The 20,235-nt window shown below is 49.6% G+C and overlaps 1 protein-coding gene across 3 annotated transcripts in view; it reads right to left on the reverse strand.

Moving 5' to 3' along the window:
- GON4L (gon-4 like) overlaps nucleotides 1–18,033 on the reverse strand; it is a 50,752-nt gene extending 32,719 nt beyond the window's left edge. For 2 of the 3 annotated variants that reach the window (XM_077322752.1, XM_077322735.1), the window contains exons 1-12: nucleotides 17,633–17,738; nucleotides 13,302–13,821; nucleotides 11,835–11,981; nucleotides 9,780–9,979; nucleotides 8,314–8,388; nucleotides 8,137–8,187; nucleotides 7,260–7,310; nucleotides 7,009–7,104; nucleotides 4,714–4,833; nucleotides 3,605–3,778; nucleotides 3,097–3,289; nucleotides 2,597–2,698 (exon numbers count right to left, since the gene is read on the reverse strand). In XM_077322752.1, the coding sequence (XP_077178867.1) occupies nucleotides 2,597–2,698; nucleotides 3,097–3,289; nucleotides 3,605–3,778; nucleotides 4,714–4,833; nucleotides 7,009–7,104; nucleotides 7,260–7,310; nucleotides 8,137–8,187; nucleotides 8,314–8,388; nucleotides 9,780–9,979; nucleotides 11,835–11,981; nucleotides 13,302–13,794 (1,702 nt within the window). In that variant the 5' untranslated portion in view covers nucleotides 13,795–13,821; nucleotides 17,633–17,738. Of the gene's footprint in view, nucleotides 1–2,596; nucleotides 2,699–3,096; nucleotides 3,290–3,604; nucleotides 3,779–4,713; nucleotides 4,834–7,008; nucleotides 7,105–7,259; nucleotides 7,311–8,136; nucleotides 8,188–8,313; nucleotides 8,389–9,779; nucleotides 9,980–11,834; nucleotides 11,982–13,301; nucleotides 13,822–17,632; nucleotides 17,739–17,934 lie in introns of those variants that run through there. The other variant, XM_077322743.1, reaches the window with a different exon arrangement.
- Between the last annotated feature and the right edge of the window lie 2,202 nt (nucleotides 18,034–20,235).

Raw genomic sequence — 20,235 nt, forward strand, 5'->3', positions numbered from 1 at the left:
TTTAACAAGTTTAGAAGAAGAGTTGGTTATTATATGCCTCTTTTCTCTACTTGAAGGAATCTCAAAGCGGCTTACATTCGCCTTCCCTTCCTCTCCCCACAACAGACAGCCTGTGAGGGAGGTGAGGCTGAGAGAGCCCTGAGATTACTGAAGAAGAAGAGTTGGTTCTTATATGCCTCTTTTCTCTACCCAAAGAAGTCTCATAGCAGCTTCCAATCGCCTTCCCTTTCCTCTCCCCACAACAGACACCCTGCAATGTAGGGGAGGCTGAGAATCCTGATATTTGTCAGACTCCAGTTGTTTCTGCCATTATTTAGCAATGTTTATGTAGTTAGGTATGTAGAATTTAGCCTTGTAGGAATTGGGGGCAGCCTGTCTCCTCTGCCTAGTTTATAGCCCCTCACATTCCCTCCCTGTGTTCCACCCCTTCCCTCCCTTCCACTTCTAGCCATCTGCTCCATCCCCCCCCCCTTGGAGCCGTATCCCTTATCTGAGTATTTTGGCTATGTGATGGTCCCACGGGAGGGGGAATATATGTACCTTGGGCCCCAGTTTTGACAGTGTTTTGATGAGTGTACTTTCCTGCTCAATAAATTAAATTTTTGCTTCAACGTCAAAAGTTTGCTTTTCTGGGCAATTAAAGATCCTCACAATATTAGTTTGAACAGCTTTATCAGTGCCCAAGGTCACTAAGCTGGTTGCATGTGGAAGAGGAGTGGGGAATCTAGCCCGGCTCACCAAATTAGATGTCTGAGCTCCTGACCACTGCACCAAGCTGTCTCTCTATATTTAAAGAATATATTTAAAAAGTTAAGAATGATGCCAGGACATTTGCTTTCCCTCTGCCTAGACTACATCACTGTAAGGTTGGTGAGGCCTGGAGCGCTCCCAGGATTACAACTGACCTCTTGGGCTAGCGAGGTAGAGATGCCAACCCCCAGGTGTGGCCAGGAGGTCTCCCAAAATTGCAACTCATCTCCAGGCAGCAACTATCATTTCCCCCTGGAGAAAGCTGCTGCTTTGGAGGATGAGCACCATGGCACAGAATCCCACTGAGCTGCCATCCCTTGTCCTCCCCAGAAGCCACTGCCAAATCTCCAGGGATTTTTTTTACCTGGAGCTGGCAGCTCTGTGGGGCAGGACCTCATACACTGAACTTCTTGGGAGTGGGACAACAAACAGGTACAATAATTAAATCACAGATTTTCCCTGTTTGAATTCCCCTGCTGTGATCGAAAAAATAAAAATAAAAATAAAAATAAAAATAAAAATAAAAATAAAAATAAAAATAAAAATAAAAATAAAAATAAAAATAAAAATAAAAATAAAAATAATTATTATTAACCACTACGCAAGTGGGCTCAGGGCAGTTTACAACACAAGAAAAACATTCATAATCAAAAATTTTTATATCCTGCAATTAAAACGCCCAATAGAGACCTCTAATCTTGGACGGCAGCTCGTTCCACCAGGCTGGGGCCAGGGACAAAGTCAGGTAGATCTCTTTGGGGCCAACAAATTGGCCCTTGATGAACGCAGCTGGATGGAATTATTCACGGCTTCACAGTTCTTAGCAAGAGCATTCACTTCATGCGAACAGAGATATTACTTGGCCCGCACTGAGAACACTCTTATCTGCACCCTGAATAATTCATACATCTCGGGCTGTGTGACCCTCTTTGATCTGTTTAATCAGGTGATATCCCCTTTGTGAAACTGGTACGTGCCTGTGATTTGTCACAGCTGCCGACTCTTAACAAAACCAACTGGATGATTATTGCGCGTTCACTATTTCTGAAAGTCTGAAGCTGCGTTTGTTATCTATGAACGGCCTAAAAAAATACAAGAGAGATTTTTTTTAAAGATGGGGAGGGGGGCGAATGGAATATTAAGGGCAACAGGACCCTGCTTGCAAGCATATAAATCGTTACAATCTAATTGCAAAGTAATTATTTGTTTTTGGGAGGGTCTTTTTAATGCTACCTGTCTTGAAGCTTTTGCAGACAAGGCAGAACAAGCAGGGTGTAGCAGCTAGACCAGAGGCGTCAAATTCAGTCATTATGAAGTCCAGATTTGACACAAATGTCACCTTCACAAAAAGGAAGTTTATATTCTTAATTCTGTTGCAGCCTTTATCAATATTTTGACCATAAAGAGAGTCAGCTTGGTGTTGTGGTTAGGAGTGTGGACTTCTAATCTGGCAAGCAGGGTTTGATTCCCCGCTCCTCCACATGGAGCCAGCTGGGTGATCTTGGCCTCGCCACGGCACTGATAAAACTGTTCTGACCAAGCAGTGATATCAGGGCTCTCTCAGCCTCACCCACCTCGCAGGGTGTCTGTTGTGGGGAGAGGAAAGGGAAAGCGAACGTAAGCCACTCTGGGACTCCTTTGGGCAGGGAAATACAGAGTATAAAAACCAACTTCTTTATGAAAGTAATAAATTATAAATTAAACCAGCCAAAAATTACTAAAGTGAAATGTTTCTAGGGCACTGACTGCCCTCCCTCCGGCATGCCACAGAATGAATATCCAGGTTTTATCTCATTTTACACACAGCCACAAAACATTCGCCGCATACAACAGCTGGGAAACGTACTTGTGATTCTCACGGCCCGGTCGTTGCGGAAATCCTCCGTGTCCGGCTCGTCCAGGTCCTCCAGGAAGTTGTACTCAGGGTCGTCGTCATCATCGGCCTCATCTGTGAGATGTTAAAAAAAAAAACATTGTTAACTGGGAGGTGTTTCCTCCTCTCCCTTCCCCTCCCTTGTCCCGTGGGGTGTGCAAGTGGAAGACAGACCTCTCACGGGAAGGAGAAAGCGGCAGCCCAGCCAGGGCGCAACCTCATCCTTAAGCAACCCAAGCCGGTCCGATCCAATCAGAACTCGGAAGCTAAGCAAGGCCAGTCCCTGATTGGTCCTTGGGTGGGAGACCGCCAAGGAAATCCTGGGTTGTTATGCAGAGGCAGGCGGGAAAGGTGTCAAAAGTTAGAAGACAGACCCTGGTGCTCTCGTTAATCCCCATGCCAATAACCAGCAGGCTGCCCTAGCAAGATGGCGCACCAAATCAACCGACACCCCCCCCCAGTCTCTTCCTCACCTTCATTTCCCACATCGTCATTCATGAGGCCACCCAGCCACCTCTTCCACTCTTCGTCGTCCGCTGTGTTGGGGTCGTACATGTCAGGGGTGATATCCGGGGCACGGAGCTCCGCCTCCAGCTGGCCAAGGGGCACGTCCTTCAGGGGCCTCTTGGAGCGGGTGCGGAAGGCGATCAAGCTATCTTCCAAAGGCTGGGGGGGGGGGCAAAAGAGAAAGGGAGGAGCAGCATCAGGACAGTGTAGTGGTTGGAGAGTGACGGATTTGATTCCCTGCTCCTCCACTTGTGGCCAGCAGGGTGACCTTGGGCCAGTCACAGTTCTCTTAGAGCTCTTTTCACAGGGCTCTCTCAGCCTCAGCTCCCCCACAGGGTGTCTGTTGTGGGGAGAGGAAGGGAAAGGTGTTTGCAAGCCGCTCTGGGTCTCCTTTCAATTCTGAAAAGCGGGCTATTAAAAAACAATTTTTCCTTTTCTTCTTAACAGGCGCTCGGGGAAAGCAACCGGCGTTACCTGGTAGGAATCCATACAGACAGGGCTGGACGCCAGCTCCTCATCCACGGCGTGAAGCTTCTCCATGAAGGAGCAGTCTTTGCTCTGCTTGGGCTTGGGAGGGGGAGGCGGCCCCATCGGTACCACTTCGGCACTGATGTGCCGCTGAGGCGGGGGCACAGAGGCCTTCTCAGCCTGCAAGAGGGGAAAAAATGGGGAGGAAAACTCACCAACCACCAGATCGGAGAACCTGGCCCTGGCAGAGGAAGGAGGAGGCTGGCTCTGGTTTCTTGCACTTTTTAAAAACTGGTTGTTAAGGTCCAAGAAGGCAAGACTTTTGTTTGGTAAGTCTTTTTCTTTGTTTTAAGAAAATGGTGTTGATTTATTTCGTACTTTTCCCCCTGGGATGTATTGAGTAATAGTTGTTTTAAAGATAGTCTTCATGCCAAAGACTTTATTATAAATATTCAGGTAAATAAATCCATGCCCGAACCTGGACAACTAAGTCGAACCTGATCAGATTTCAGAATCTAAGCAGAGCCAGCCCTGGTCAGCACTTGGCACCATGGGAAGTCAAGGGCAAGAGGCAAGCAGTGGTCAACAAGCTCTGCCTTTATGCGGATGGCTCAGGCTATCCCAATCTCATCGTATCTCAGAAGCTAAGCAGGGTTGACCCTGGTTAGCACTGGGAGGGGAGACCAAGGAGCAAGTCCAGGATCACTGCACAGAAGCACACAATGGCATACCAACTCTGTCTGCCTCTATATCTACGTGGATGGCCCTGGCTATCCCAATCTTATAATCTCTCAGAAGCTAAGCAGCCCTGGTCCTAGCTAGCACTGGGAGGGGAGACCACCAAGGAAATGCAGAGTTGCCACGCAGAGGCAGGCAATGGCCAACCTCCTCCGTTCGCTCACGGGATTAGCTTTCCCTTCCCTTCCTCCACTTCCGGGCTGCTCTGAATGGTCCGCTGTGATCTTTGCATTGGACGACGTACATAAAAAGCCACCATTCAAACTGCGGTTTGCCGGCCAGCCTTCAAGCCCCAGCTCAGACTGCCTAAGGACCAGCATCAGAGAGTCAGGACACTTAAGACACGCCCCCTGGCACTGAGGAAGAGCAGCCCTTACCTCTGGCGGTGCCCCGCCCTCCTCTTCCACTTCCATCGCATCAGACGACTGCCTGGCCCGGGACCATTTCGGCCCGTGTGGAGATGAGGTGGTGCTTTCCACGTCGCTCTCCAACAAGCTCTGCCAAGCAAAGAGAGAAGGGTCAGGAAATAAAGCGTGTGGGAGGGAGGGGTGATACGGAAAAGCAGCCTCTCAACTCAACCGCAGGCCCACGGATTCAACATTTGCTTTGGGCACGGCCAACGACTCACCGGGCCCAGCCAAGCAAGAAGGACACAGAAGGAACAAGAGTCCCAAAACAGACAAAGGACACACGTTCCTTCGTGTTTATTCCCATCACTGAACTGAGACTCATTTCCAAGCCAAAAAGCCTTTGGAGCAAGCAATGACAAGGAGCAGAGACTTTTTAGTGATTGCACCCATCACTGGGCTAAAGCTTACTGTCAAGCAACATAGCCTTTAGAGCCAGCGAGAACAAGGAGCAGGGCCTTTTTAGTGCTGGCACCTATTCACATGCCATTACAAGCTCTCCAGGCATGCACACGCTCTGCCGTTCTTTTTGATTCCATGTTTGAGGACAATGGGCCGACTGGCCTGTTCGAGGTCTAGTTCTTGCTGGGCTGCACTGCTACAGCAGGAAGAATGGGATTGTATCATATTCAGGGAGCCTCCTTAAATCTCCAACCCACCTTATAAAATCTGGGGTTGGAATTATTTTCTACAAATAACCAGCATCCCCCTCAAAAACAGATGAAAACTAGGCCTCCGAATGTGCAGGAGGGGATATTTCTGGTGTTCCGCTTGCAGAGACGAGATAAGAAGCATCAGCGGATGACGATGGGCTCTTTTCCAAGCCTGATTTGCTAAACTGGGAAGGCATGGGTCACGCTGCTCAGGACAAGATGTGCTGAGGTAGTGGGGCCTTCTGGAAAAACAAGAACTGTAACCGTAGGCCAGGTAGGACTAGAACTCAGGGGAGGACAGTTTTCCTGGGAAGAGGCAAAGATTCCACTTGGCCCCCCTGGGCATGGGCATGGGCAGAGGACACCCTCCCCTCCAACTGTGTAGGGACAGCTTTTCATTGGCACAGTTCTCCAGTTCCGAAATCCGAGTCCTGTTGTGCTGTTCAGTGGAAATCTTTGCTGCTTTAATTGAATTGAGTTTCCATGTTTTGTTATCTGCCTTGAGTCTCAGTGCAAAAAGTATGCTGTGAATTAAGATTATCTTCTCTATTTCACGGGTGGCCAAATTGTGGCCCTCCAGATGTCCATGGACTATGGTCCCAGTTAGGCCACCCCTGCTCTATTTAAAGCTAAAGCAACAAAAAGAAAAATGACGTGGGAGAGGGCGGGGATCTAAACCGTGGACCTGTCTAATTTCCTGTCCAAGTTCAGCAGCAGAAGACCAACAGTTCAGCTGGCATAAGACACTCCAAGTAGCTACAGTCTGGACCCCACATATCTGCAAGACCGCCTGTCTCCTTATGTCCCCCCACAGGGCTCTCTGCTCTGCGAGTGCAAATCTGTTGGAGGTTCCTGGTCCAAGAGAGGTTTGCCTGGCCTCGACCTGACTTGATGGAACGAGCTCCTGGGAGAGCTGAGGGCCCTGATGGGACGCTCCCAGGGCCTGCAAGACGGAGCTCTTCCGCCAGGTTGAGGTCAGGGTGGATTTGACCTGGGCCCCTCTCTGTGCCAACAGGTCTTCAGCCACCTAAGAGTGCTCTCCTGGAGGTTATTCTTGCAGTCTGTGAAAGGATTAGGGTGGGGATATGTCGCCATCGAGGGTGGTTTGTCATGGGATTTGATGGCCTTTGGGATTTTATGAGGGATCATTGTTATTTGCCACAAGCCACTTATGACATTTGTTCCACTATATATTTCTGGTAAGGGCTTGGAGGAGGAGCTTGTCTCATGGCTTAATGCCACTCAGTGCTTAACGCACACTCAGGGCGGCTGTCCCACCCGAGTGCCTCCTCCTCCAACCGGCTTGCCTGTCTGTCCAGCGGCCAGCCAATCGCCTTCCGTCCCCACCCCTGACCACCCCCTCCTCCTTCCACTTCCCTCCGAGGCTCAGAGGCTGCAGATCCCTGCTGCGTGAGAGCTGCCCCTGCCAGTGAGTTCCCTAACAGCTGCCTGCAGCCTTTCCAGGTCCTGGGGGGAGGGAGAGGCCATCTGAAGAGGTCTTCCACCCCAACCCCCAATCTAGCGCCCGTAGTATTCCTGAATGCAACGGGCTTGGCCCCTAGTTATAAATAAATAAATTAGAAATAAATAAGAAATCTGGAAAACTTTTTACCTCCTCTGCTGTCTCATCTTCTTCCTCCTCTTCCGGCTGGTACTCTTCATCGGAAGAATCGTCTTCCTCAAGGGGAATGTCCACAAATTGGGGGGGCTGCAGAAGGAAGATACCATCTGACGTCAGGGACAGACGGACGGCTGAAAACACCGGACAGTGGGAAACCACTGCTGAAAACACAGGACAACCCGGTGGCTGGGATTGGTCCAGCCCTGCTGTGTGACATGCCCACCATTCTGCCCAACAGTCACCTTGGTTTCATTTGCCTTCTTGATTGGAGAAATATTCCACGTAGGGATGACCTGCGGAAACAGACGCCATCGTTAGCGGCACCATGCAAAGAGAGGCAAGGTGGCAAAGGAGGGATGCTGCACCTGATTCCATAGCTTGCCAAAGGTCCCAAAACAAGGGTGCTGCCTGCTCTCTTTTCCAAAGTTGGAGAAAACGGGACTAAGAAATGGGGCAACTGAATCAGACACCTCCTTAGAACAAAGGGGTTCCAGCTGGATCCGGAAGATTAACTGGAAAACCCTGAGCCAGTAACTACTGATGCCAGAGAAGAAACGAATGGCGTGAAGGTTACTAGGAACTGAACAGAGCAGGATGCCTTTTCTTGGAGGGGGCTGTCCCACACTGGGGAAGGAAAGCACGAGATTCCAGTCGCCCTAAAGCTATTTCCATAATCTGCTCCTTTTACCCTGTTCTGAATCAGTCTCTCAATTCATCAAGGTCGGTATTATCTGCTCAGACTGGCAGCGGCTCTCCAGGGTCTTAAGCAGAGATCTTTCAGGAGAGCCTTGCCTGCCCAGACTGGCAGTGAAAGGCTACTCAGTCTTTCACATCCCTTACAGACTGGTCCTTTTAACTGGAGAGGCCAGGGATTGAACTGGGAACCTTCTGTGTGCCAGGCAGGAGAAATCACCAGGCAGTGGGAGATTCAAACCAGGGAGCACCTTAAAGACCGCTCAGCCACAGCCTCTCCCCCTCATGATTAATTTCAGATTCTTTTCAACAGGGCATTCCTTTTGGGATTAGGAAAATGGGCTGCAGGCTCTCTGTGCCGCCTCAGATTAACCCAGTAGCCCCTTCCGCTTTTCACAGGTCGCAGCAAAACACTCGGCAACTCACCACTCCTTTCTCCACCACTTCCTTGAGCTTGGAACGCGTCATCTTCGGCTCCTGAGGCAGAGAAGGAAGAGGGAGAAAGCCCGTTAAAATTTGCCCTGCAGAAAGTTCACCCAGGGGGGCTCCGTTCTTTTGCCTCTCAAATTCCCTTGGTATGGGAGGGGGGAGGGGGAGACTCACAAACATGGGGATGTCCTCGGTCTCACTGATAGCAGCCTTCATCATGGCCACGACGTGTTCATTGGTGATCACTTCCTGCAGGAACACAAACATGGGGGGGAATGGTTTTAGCCATCTTTAGGCCAGCAGCAAGAACAAACTGCTCTTACTTAACTGCAAGTCCAAAGAAGATTTTTAAAATTTTATTTCTCTGGACTCCCGAGGTCACCAGCTCGTGGCGGCTCACAACATACTATTAAAACATACAATAAAAGCCAGACCTTAAAACCACCATAATTTAACCCAACAGCATCATCACATAGAAACAGAAATATTGTATAATGGAAATATAACTCGCTGTTAGTTTCAGCTGCAATCTTTTAACAGAATTGGCGTTGAGGTTTCGAGGAGGGGCCCAAGATGGAATGTGCTACTGTTCTGGCTTCAAACTGAGCACTTGGCTGGAGAGCTCCGTCTTTCAGGCCCTGCGGAACTGTGCTAGTTCCGTCGGGGCCCTCACCTCTTCCGGGAGCTCATTCTGTGAGGTAGGGGCCAGGACCGAAAAGGCCCTGGCCCTGTTCGAGGCCAGGTGGGCTTCTCTTGGGCTGGGGACAACCAACCTATTGGCATTTGAAAAGCAGAGAGCTCTCCAGGGGGCTAAACAGGGAAACAGGCCGAAATGCTGTGGGGGCTCCCAACAGCCTTCAAATGAGGCCACCCACTCTGACCCGACCAAGACAAGCTCTGTGTGAGGGCCGCCTTTGAAGATCGCTCACAGTCGGTGCAGAGCAGTGCCTGCATCCTACTTCTTTAAATAAATCACACCCATTCTATTCCACCTGCGACGGCTTCCAGTCCATTCCCTGGCCCAGTTCACACAAAGTGTGCTACAGAACGCCAGGGGGAGCTACAGGAAGGGAGTAGCGATATGTTATTTTAAATTGTAACGTTTTCAAAGCGTTTGACTGATGTTGCTATTAAATTTACCACGAGCCACTCTGAGCCTGCTTGTGGGTAAGGGCGGCCTATAAAACAAAATATAACAACCTCAAAAATTTTCTGAAGCCCACAGCTGGTTGGGACCCTGATGTCTCATGTGAATTCTGCTTTGCACCTCAATTGTCAACACCTCCCAGGTATGGCTTTTTTTGGGGGGGTAGGTGGGGACACTATTTGGCAGGTTATCAGGATGGGCCCTGCCAGGCAGAGTAGATTGATCCATTTGCAACAACTATAGGCCCAGTTTCTCTCTTTGCCCTCTCCTTCTACCCAGTTACTGGCCGATCAGTCTCTGCCGCACTTCCAAATAAGGCAACTGACCAGCAGTGTTTGGGTCTTCCGGTTTGTAGTATCAAGAAAGTGAAAATAACACAATGACCACCATCCTGAAGACCATGAGCAAGACTGAAATGTAGCCAATTAATGAGGCTAGTACATTCTTACTGAGGTCCTAATAAAAAGGTCCTGCAACCCCATCCCCTACTTACATGGAGGATGTTCCGCACATTGACGGCTGTCAGGTTATGCTGTTTTGCCCCATCTTCTAACATCCGGTCCAAGGTGTCGTCCAGCCGGAGGTCACAAGCCAAGGGTGCTTTCTCCTCCTCTTCCTCCTCCTGGTTTTTCCCCTCCCTCTTCCGTTTAGCAGCCCTCTTCCTCTTCTTCTTCCCACCTTCTTCTTGCTCTTCTGCAAACAAGAGGTCAGCCGCCTCTACTCCACGCAGAACCACAATACCAAAACTTGACTAAGTGCTTCTTTTGAACTGGCCACTGAAGGGGAAATTCCAATGGGAACTTTTTCAAGTTCAGGGTGGCTTCTGTAGGCTGTGAAAATGTACCTTATTGCCTTTCCAGCAAATGCTACCCAAAATGATGGTGGGAGAAGAACTAAAGAGGGTTAAGCCTTTTTCTTTTAAGTTTACAAATGCCTGAGCCATTGGTGTTTGTACTGTTATGGAGAGATGTGGAACCTTGATTATGTTTTTTGCCTATAAGCCAGCCTGTCCTGTGTGACTTATGAGCTATTTTGCTATTTGCGGATGACAACGAGGGATGTTTGGCTTTGATTGTGGATCCCCTGTCAAAGATCACGGCCTAGAACAGTTTGATTGTTAGAATCATAGAGAATCATAGAATCATAGAGTTGGGACCTCCTGGGTCATCTAGCCCAACCCCATGGACTATGCAGGACACTCACAAAGAAGAGGCTGGCAAAGTTTGGGCTGTTGTGTTTCTATTGTACTGTCCCCGCAGTCCTGTAAATCACTATCTCAACATGCCTCTCTTGAACCCAGTATTTTCCCACAATGGTATATGCTTTCAATAAGGAATGGTCCCCCCTGATTTGCTAGTGGAGTGCCAATTCTGTGAACTTACGCAGATAGTGAGTGGGTGGGCTGAAGGGATTGCCTCGATGCTTGGCTCTTGTGGCCCTACCTTGCATGCCCAGGGAAATGCCGACTGCCACTTTGGGGTCAGGAGGTGCATTTCTGCCAGGCCAGATTGCCCAAGGATTCTGAGTTTTTTGGGGGGAGGCATCATCTGGGCATGGAATTGGGGTCACGGTGGTGGGCAAATAGTTGTGAATTTCCTGCATTTTGCATTCTGAATGGGGGTTGAATTAGATAATGGCATGGACCAGGATGACCCTATGATTCTGATTCCGTATGGATATTACTGCACACCCTCCCTGCACATGCAGCCATCAGGTTGGCCTTGGTAGGATAAAGCCCTGGGTCCTGAACAATGGGCTTCACAACTGTCATAATCGGGTCCTGTTCATCCTGAGACATACAGGTTGGGAATGCCCTTGAATTCAACAGGTTATCGATATCCTCATTTTTAATCCCTGCTCGCCCCTCCCACATCATGTGACTTTGGGGCAGGAAATCCACCCTCCAAAGGAGGGGGAGGAGAGAGCACCTTGGGAGTTGAAGTTTTTCTTGTTATAAGCTCGCTAGCTCCTCTCTGTGGCGGGCCTGCGGAAGCGCAGCCCCATGTAGGACTGCACAGAAGACATGAAGATGAACATCTCAGATCATGGGCTATGCTTGAGGGGTATGGTCTTTTGGGAGTCAAATCTCCCTTCCTCCCGTGTCCAGCAAAGCAAGCTCTAACTCTCGAAAGCTTATATTCTACAACTCTGGTGCATCTCTTAAAATGCTATTGGCCTCCAGTCTATCTGTTCTACCGCAGACTGACACAGCTACCCTCAGAAACTCTCTGAATAACTGAGCCTCCCTTTTTAAGGAGGGCTCCTCTTTGCACTTGGCAGCTTTGCTTCCCATCGCAGTGGCCTACTCTGTTCCAAAGCCAGGGCTGATGGGTACAGAACTCCTTAGAGCAGGGGTAGTCAACCTGTGGTCCTCCAGATGTTCATGAACTACAATTCCCATGAGCCCCTGCCAGCAAATGCTGGCAGGGGCTCATGGGAATTGTAGTCCATGAACATCTGGAGGACCACAGGTTGACTACCTCTGCCTTAGAGGCTCCCTCCTGAAACTCAGTTGCAGGGCCCCTGGCTGCACACTGCTGATACTCACCCACTGGGATAAACAGCCCCATCTCTTCCACTTCCTCCTCAGCTTCTAGAAGCAACTCACAGCCCTGCGTGATCTTCACAGGCTTGGTGTTAGAGACGGCATCCCCCTCCTCACTTTCAGTCCCCGGCTTGGGCGAAAGGCCACCAGCTGGAATCAACAGATCAGACGTTCGCAGTAATCCCAGCAGTGACAAGTGGCCCAAATAGAGATGTGGAAGCTCGGGAGGGTAGGGGGATGGTCCCCCACCACCACCTGAGGACTTTTTGCAATTTTCCAAAGCACAGGGGGGGACGACTATAAATTACTTGGTCTCTCAGAATAAAACACTTCTTAAAATGACCGTTTCTCTGCCTATACCCCCGAAAGAGCATTACGCTCCACCACGGCCAACTGGCTGGTGATCCCTGGCCCCAAAGAACTACATTGGCCCTCAACAAAGCTTTTTACCCCACCTGGTGGAACGACCTCCCTGAAGAGATGCTTGAATTCCCACAATTCCTTGCTTGAATTCCCACAATTCCACAGGCCCTTAAAAAGGGAGCTCCTCCACCAGGCATTTGCCCGAGACCGACCAACCCAATAACATCCAAATGTCTCCCCCCTCAGGCAACTCCTCCATAGCATGAACCAATCTGACCTCTCTGGGGGTTTCTATCTAAGTTGTTCCTACAATCATAGAGTTGGAAGGGGCCATACAGGCCGTCTAGTCCAACCCCCTGCTCAACGCAGGATCAGCCCAAAGCATCCTAAAGCATCCAAGAAAAGTGTGTATCCAACCTTTGCTTGAAGACTGCCAGTGAGGGGGAGCTTACCACCTCCTTAGGCAGCCTATTCCACTGCTGAACTACTCTGACTGTGAAAAATGTTTTCCTGACATCTAGCCTGTATCGTTGTACTTGTAGTTTAAACCCATTACTGCGCGTCCTCTCCTCTGCAGCCAACGGAAACAGCATCCTGCCCTCCTCCAAATGACAACCTTTCAAATACTTACAGAGGGCTATCATGTCCCCTCTCAACCTCCTTTTCTCCAGGCTGAACATTCCCAGCTCCCTCAACCTATCTTCATAGGACTTGGTCCCTTGGCCAAGCCAAGGTCCTCTTATATTGTTGTTGTTAGGTGCGAAGTCGTGTCCGACCCATCGCGACCCCATGGACAATGTTATAATATTACTGTTACAGTTACCAGTTACCATGTGTTAACTGTATCCTTCCCTGTTTTCTGTAAACCTCCCTGAGCCCTCAGGGAGGGTGTTATATAAATATATAATAAATAAATAAATCTTCCACACCCAGGGAAATGCTGATCATCATTTTTGGGTTGGAAGGTGGATTCCCTCCAGGCCAGAGATTCTGATTTATTTTTTTTTAGGGGGGGGATATAATATCACCTGAGGACACAAAACGAAAATCTAGGATTTATTAATTCTGCGCTGCTTGGCCGGCTCTTTGCATACGTCGCTCGCTTACCTTCATGGCCTGGTTTCTGCTCCTTCTCCGTGACAAAGTTGGGCACTGCCTTAGAATCCTGGCTCAGCTCACTTTTCTGCAGGCAGCCATCTGAACTTGGCCTAGAGAAGACCGTCTTCTCCCCATTCCACAAAGCCTCTGCCGATCCCCTGCAGCCTTTCTGAGCAGCGTTTCTAGATGGAACCTCGACTGCCTTTGCTATTTCACCGCCAGGCGCTTCCAACACAGACAAGTCGCCGACAGGCCCTGGCGGAGCGGGTGCTGTCGAGCAGGGAGGCCTGTCAGCAGACGGGCTGAGCTGAGCCCTCCTTTCGGCCGAGACGGCTTCCTCGCCTTGTTGCGTCAAGCCCTGGAACTGGTGAATGCCACCTGAGGAAGAAGTCTCCGTTGGAACGGACTGCATAACCGAAGAGGGACCTGTCTCCCCATCGGAGGCATCGGGCGGGAGGGCTCTCCTCTTCTTGCATGGCAACATGTTGGGGGAGAGGGACATCGTGACTAAAGCTTCCAGGATGCCGCTCTGCAAAGATAAGATGAGGATGATGGTGTGGCAAAGGAAACAAGGCATGGCACAAAAACAAAAGAGCTTTGGAGCTACATAAAGGGCCCCTAGGATACTTAGAGGCTTGACGTAAAACACCCTCTTCTCCTTCCCTTACAGAAACAGCTGAACTTTCCTACCTGGTTTCAGCACTGGCTTAGCTCCCACCTGCCAGAATACCAAATCGCTTCCTTTAATGGCCTGCCTCTCCCCCCTTCCCCATAACACATCCCCACATCTTCATCAGGCCTCTTAAAGGTAAAGGTATCCCCTGTGCAAGCACCGAGTCATGTCTGACCCTTGGGGTGACGCCCTCCAGCGTTTTCATGACAGACTCAATACGGGGTGGTTTGCCAGTGCCTTCCCCAGTCATTACCTTCCCCAGGCCTCTTACATCACCTATAAAGATTGCTGTTAGCTTCCCTCTGTGACTTGTTTCCTCCTTCCTCCTCAGGTTTATCCTCCCAACAACCCTGCAAAGTAGACTAAGTGGAGAAATGGCTGAAATTCACCTAGAGGCTGAACAGGGATTTGGAATCCTGGCCTCCCAAATGCTAATCTGACACCCTGACCACGGCACCACACCGTTTCCAACCAATAACAGAGTAAAATATTCAATATTCAATAAGAACAATACTCATATGCCACATGAGCTGGGAGAATGTGAAATCCTTTATTGGCATTGGAAACAATCACAATTAACTTAGGATAAAGGGCAAAGTTAAATAAAACAACAGAATGAATTCAAAAAACTCCAAGGGAAATAATAAATATGCAGAGAGCTGTCCCTGTCCTGGAGGAACTTCATGGCCCCAAGCATAAAGTGGTATAGTGGTATAGACAGACAGACTCTATGCAAAGCAACACTGAAACAGTTTTGTGTGTGCCTCTTCATTGCCCTTTCTACACAGATATCCATACAAAGTAATTATTTAACAAAATGGGGCTTCAAACAGGACTTTCTGCGCTTTATAAGGTTGCCTTCCTTTTGAATATTAACTGGCAGGTCTTTTCAGCCCCAGCCCCTGCCTGGTGGAATGAGCGCCCAGAGAACAGCAGTGCCTTGACAGAACCAACAGAGTTCCGCAAGGCCTGCAAGATGGAGATTTTCTGCCAGGCATACGGTTGAGGATAATATGCCAGGGAGAACGAAAACACTACAGGGGCTTCCCCCACTGGAACTGGGTACTCCTCCCACTTCCTTATGTAACACTGTTTTAAACTAATTTAAGTGACTTTGTACTCTAATGCTTCAACCAGTTTTTTAAATGCATTTAATGTTTGTGATTGTATTAATATCCAACATTTGGTTTTATTACATACAGTCGTAAGCCGTCCCAAGATGATTAGACTCAACAGGGGTGGCCTATAAATACCCATAAAAATAACGAAAAGAGATAAGCAATCCCTCTTCCTCGGTAGTCTCCCCTAATCGTGGGAGTACAGTGGTACGGTCAAGACTAACGCTACTTTATTCCCAGACTTCTTTACAAAATAAAATGTTGCCAAGCTTAAGGCATTACATGGCTTTGGTTTCTTTCTTCCGCAGCAGACTAGCACAGTTGATCATCGAAAATTATCAAGTGTGAAGATAAAACAGCAGAGCAGCTACCTTAATGGGCAGGTACATTGAAAAATCTGTCACCCAACCCCTCCCCAAATTCTTCAAAACCACTCAGCATTTAAGGTGATGAACAAGGACTCTGGAAACAAACCTAATCCCTTGCCATCCAAACCCACCTCACAGGGTGGCTGCAAGAATAAAAGAGGTAGGATGTATATCAAGGAGGCCAGGGCAGTGAAGAAGATTGCCCCCCCCCCCAGGGCTGCCTGGGGTTGTCTTGCCAGTGAGGGCCCACCCCTCCCCCCCCCCCCATAGTAGGTAGTAGGTTACTGGATCATTGGTGCAGGAATTGTATTGTTTTATCGCCTTGTTCACCGTGTTGTATTTTTGAACGTCTTTAAATGGGGGTTTATCGGGTTTTTATTGAGGACTTCGTAACCCGCCACAAGCCATCTTTGGGAGTGGCGGGAAATAAATCACATCAATAATGAATAAATGAAATAAATAAATGAAGAGACAAACACCCAATGCAAAAAATATATATCAAATTCATTTCTGTGGTCACCCTCCTTATGCTCAAACACTTTTCCCTCCTAGGAGAAACCTACTCCTTACCTCAACTATCTGTTAAGGCTGTCAATTCCACAATGGGAAATTCCTGAGGATGTGGAGACAGTGCTTGGGGAGAGACCTCAATGAGGTATAATGCTACAGTCACACGAACGCACAAATCTGCCTTATACTGAATCAGACTCTTGATCCAGCAAGGTCAGTATTGTCTACTCATATTGACAGCAGCTCTCCCAAGTCTCAAACTTTGGTCTTTCACGTCAACTAATGCCTAGTTTTCGAGGATGACAGTCCTGGGAATTATAGCTCAACTCCAGGCAACAGAGATGATGGGGAAAAGGGCTGTTTGGGAAAGTGGACTCTGTAGCATTATACTCCAGGGAGGTCTCTCCTCGGCCCAATCCCAGCCATACCCAGCTCCATCCCCAAAGTCGCCAGGTGTTTCCAAACCCAGAGCAGGCAGCTCCAGAAATGGCAGGGTTGGAGGGCAGACCATATGACACACAAGGGTCAAAGCCCTCGCTCCCAGGGAAAGACTCATGTGCTGAACGGGGGGGGGGGGGGTTGAATTCCTATCGACTGCCATCTTGTAAATTGTTAACTGTATTAAAGGGTGTTTTTAGGGGCTTAACTGTGTTTCAATCATTTTATTGTAAACCGTAGCGAGTCAACTGAGAGCGGTATAGAAATCAACAAATAAATGAATACCATAGTCCTGAAGAGAAACTGAAGTCCTAGAGTGACCCCGCATCCCTGCTGAGCTGCCTCCCGTCCCTAAATTCCACTCTCACCAGCTCGGCCCCCAAAAGTTTACAGGTATCTCCCAAACCAGAGCTGGCAGCCCTACCAGAGAATCAGCTTCTAATATGGAGAACTCGGTTTGATTCCACGCTCCACTTCCACATGCAGCTAGCTGGATGAGTTTGGGCCAGTCACAGTCCTGTTAAGAGCTTTCCTTACAGAGCAGTCCTCTCAGAGCTCTCTCAGTCCCACCTCCCTCACAGGGTGTCTTTTGTGGGGAGAGGAAGGGGAGGCGACTGTAAACCGCATTGAGACTCCTTCCGCGAGTGAAAAGTGGGGTATGAAAACCAACTCTTCTAATCTGGAGAGCTGGGTTCGATTCCTCACTTCTCCTCCACATGCAGCCAGCTGGGCAACCTGGGGCCAGTTACAGCCCTGTGAGAGCTGTCCTCACAGAGCAGTTCTCTCAGAGCTCTTTCATCCCCCCCCCACCTCACATGGTTTATGTTATGGGAAGAGGAAGCAAAGGTGATTGTAAGCCGCTTTAACTCTCTTCAGAAGAGTGACAAGCGGGGTCTAAAAACCAACTCCCCTTCTTCTCCCAGTACTTTGAACTGGAGGCGCTGGGGACTAGATGCACGCCAAGCAGATGCTCACCCACCCACCCACAGGAGCCACTTCCTCCAGAGGAATTCATCTCTGTCAGTCTGGCTACGAGGGGGCCAGCCCAGGAGGTCTCCAGGCACCACCGAGAGGTTGGCAACCCAGCTGACTGGAAGAGCCAGCCGGCCTCCCCGCCCCACCGCCCTGGCAAGGCTGCAGGGGAGACAGAGCACGGGAGAGAAGCCCCTCCAAGGGCCAGAAAGAGACTGCCCAGCCCCTCCCTGGCAACGCCCCAACGGCCCCCCAACTGACCTCGCGGGCGCCGCCAACACCGCGCCCCCCACGCCGCAGCCGCCCGCCGGGGCCATTCCTCCCAGCTCCAGCCACCCGCTTCCTCAAACCGGAAGCTCACGTGACGCTCCCGGACGGAGAATCCTGGCGGGAGCGACGCGCGCACCGGCTCTCCGGAGTCCGACTCCGCCATTTTTCTCTCTGGCAACGAGCCGGGTCTGAGGGAAGGCAGGGGCGGAAGAATGAACCGAGGGGGGTTTGTTGGAGTAGGATTCATCGTACGGAACAGGTTGAGCCTCAAGGAAGAAAGAAAATATACGTACGTGTGTATGGGAATAATGTTTAACAAGCCATAGGAATAGAAGGAGACGTCGGGCGCCATCTTTGTTACGGGTACGGGAGTGCCGCCATGTTCGCGGTTCAAAGCCCCCTATCAGTTTACTGGCGCGAAGCAACGGCACGAGACTTCAGGGAGGTGGGGCTGCAAGCTGGCGAGCCTTCGTGGCCGTGTCGTCACACCCTGGGCGATGGACGGGTTTGACGCCACGGCGCCACCGTAGTTTTAATAGAAGTGAAATTGCAAGAGTTATCTTTAATTCTTGCAATATTTTAGCAACGTGATAGGTATTATAAGTAGATATTGTGGAAGGCAAGCAAGCAAATAAAGAAGAAGAAGAAGAAGAGTTGGTTCTTATATGCCGCTTTTCCCTACCCGAAGGAGGCTCAAAGTGGCTTACAGTCGCCTTCCCTTTCCTCTCCCCACAACAGACACCCTGTGAGGTGGGTGAGGCTGAGAGAGCCCTGATATCACTGCTTGGTCAGAACAGTTTTATCAGTGCCGTGGCGAGCCCAAGGTCACCCAGCTGGTTGCATGTGGGGGAGTGCAGAATCAAACCCAGCATGCCAGATTAGAAGTCTGCACTCCTAACCACTACACCAAACTGGCTCTCGGTCTAGCAGGGGTGGCCCCCCAACTGGTAGCTCCTCAGATGTTCATGGACTACAATTCCCATGAGCCCTTGCCAACATGGTCATTGTTGTCCGTGGACATTTGAAGAGCTACAGTTTGGCCACCCCTGGTCTAAAGCAGTGTCAGCCTAGGAAAGCTGAAGAACAGTTTCTGCTCCTTGGTCCTTTTACCCTCACCCAACCAACGCAAACAATGCCTGTAGAGGCATTCCAAGGTGGAAGTTAGAAAGTGTCCACTGTGTGTGATCAAAGGTCAAATTGTACCAAGCCTATGAAGAGAGGAGGCCTCATAATAATACATTTTTACTGTTATGGTTTCTCCTGAAACGCTGACATCTGTAAGATTTTTTTTAAGCTTTTTAAAAATTGAATTTTGAAAGGCAAGTACATAGATGAGAATAATAGCACAGTACAAACAATACAATACAGGACGAAATGACAGAGAATGTGGAAAATAGAAATAAAATTATCCTAGGGTATAAATAGCAGATAAATAGCACATACAGCAGCCCATAGGTAAGATTTAAGCTTGGGTTAGCAGATGTCATAAAGGTGAAACAAAATAGCAACTCGTAGAGGTGGAATAGATCCTACAGGCCATCTAGTCCAACCGCCTGCTTTATGCAGGATCATCCTAAAGCATCCAGGATAAGTATCTGTTCAGTGAGAGGGAGCTCACCACTTCAGAGAGCCAGTTTGGTGTAGTGGTTAGGAGTGCAGACTTCTAATCTGGCATGCCGGGTTCGATTCTGCGCTCCCCCACATGCAGCCAGCTGGGTGACCTTGGGCTCACCACGGCTCTGAGAAAGCTGTTCTAACCGAGCAGGAATATCAGGGCTCTCTCAGCCTCACCCACCCCACAGGGTGTCTGTTGTGGGGAGAGGAATGGGAAGGCGACTGTAAGCCGCTTTGAGCCTCCTTCGGGTAGAGAAAAGCGGCATATAAGAACCAACTCTTCTTCATCAGGCAGCCAATTCCACTGCTGAACTACTTGGATTATTTTTTTAAATTCCTGACATCTAGCCAGTACCTTCTACCTGTACTTTAAAGCAGTGGTCCGCAACCTTTTCTAGCCTGCGGACCGGTGGCAGCGGGGAGGGCGATTGCCCGGCCGCGCATGCCATGCATTTGCGGCACTCCCGCACATGTGCGCATGCACGGCTGGGTCGTGCATGCACGTTTGCGCAATGCACGGCCGCAAATGTGCATGTGTGGCACTCCGCGGCCCGGTGGTTGGGGACCACTGCTGTAAAGCCATGGCTGTGGGTCCTCTGCTCTGCTGCCAAGAGGAACAGCTCCCTGCCCTATTCCAAGAGACAAACTTTCAGATACTTCAAGGGAGCCCTCATGTCCCCTCTAACCCTCCTTGAACATTCCCAAATCCCTCAGGACTGCATAGTGCAAGGGGTTGGATTAGATGACCCAGGAGGCCCTTCCAACTCTATGATTCTAGGAAACTCCTGGAGATTCGGGGGAGGGACATAATTGGGGCATAATATCATTGAGTTCACCCTTCACAGTGTTCTTTTTCTCCAGGGGTACTGATATCTGTGTTCTGGAGATGAGCAGGATATCACCAGATCCCACCTGGCAGCTAGCAGCTCTGCCAACTTACGTTCTTAAAACTAGCAGTCTGCTTCAGTCATAGATTTTTT

Source organism: Paroedura picta, chromosome 1 (genome assembly GCF_049243985.1).
Source record: "Paroedura picta isolate Pp20150507F chromosome 1, Ppicta_v3.0, whole genome shotgun sequence".
Classification (NCBI taxonomy): Eukaryota; Metazoa; Chordata; class Lepidosauria; order Squamata; family Gekkonidae; genus Paroedura; species Paroedura picta.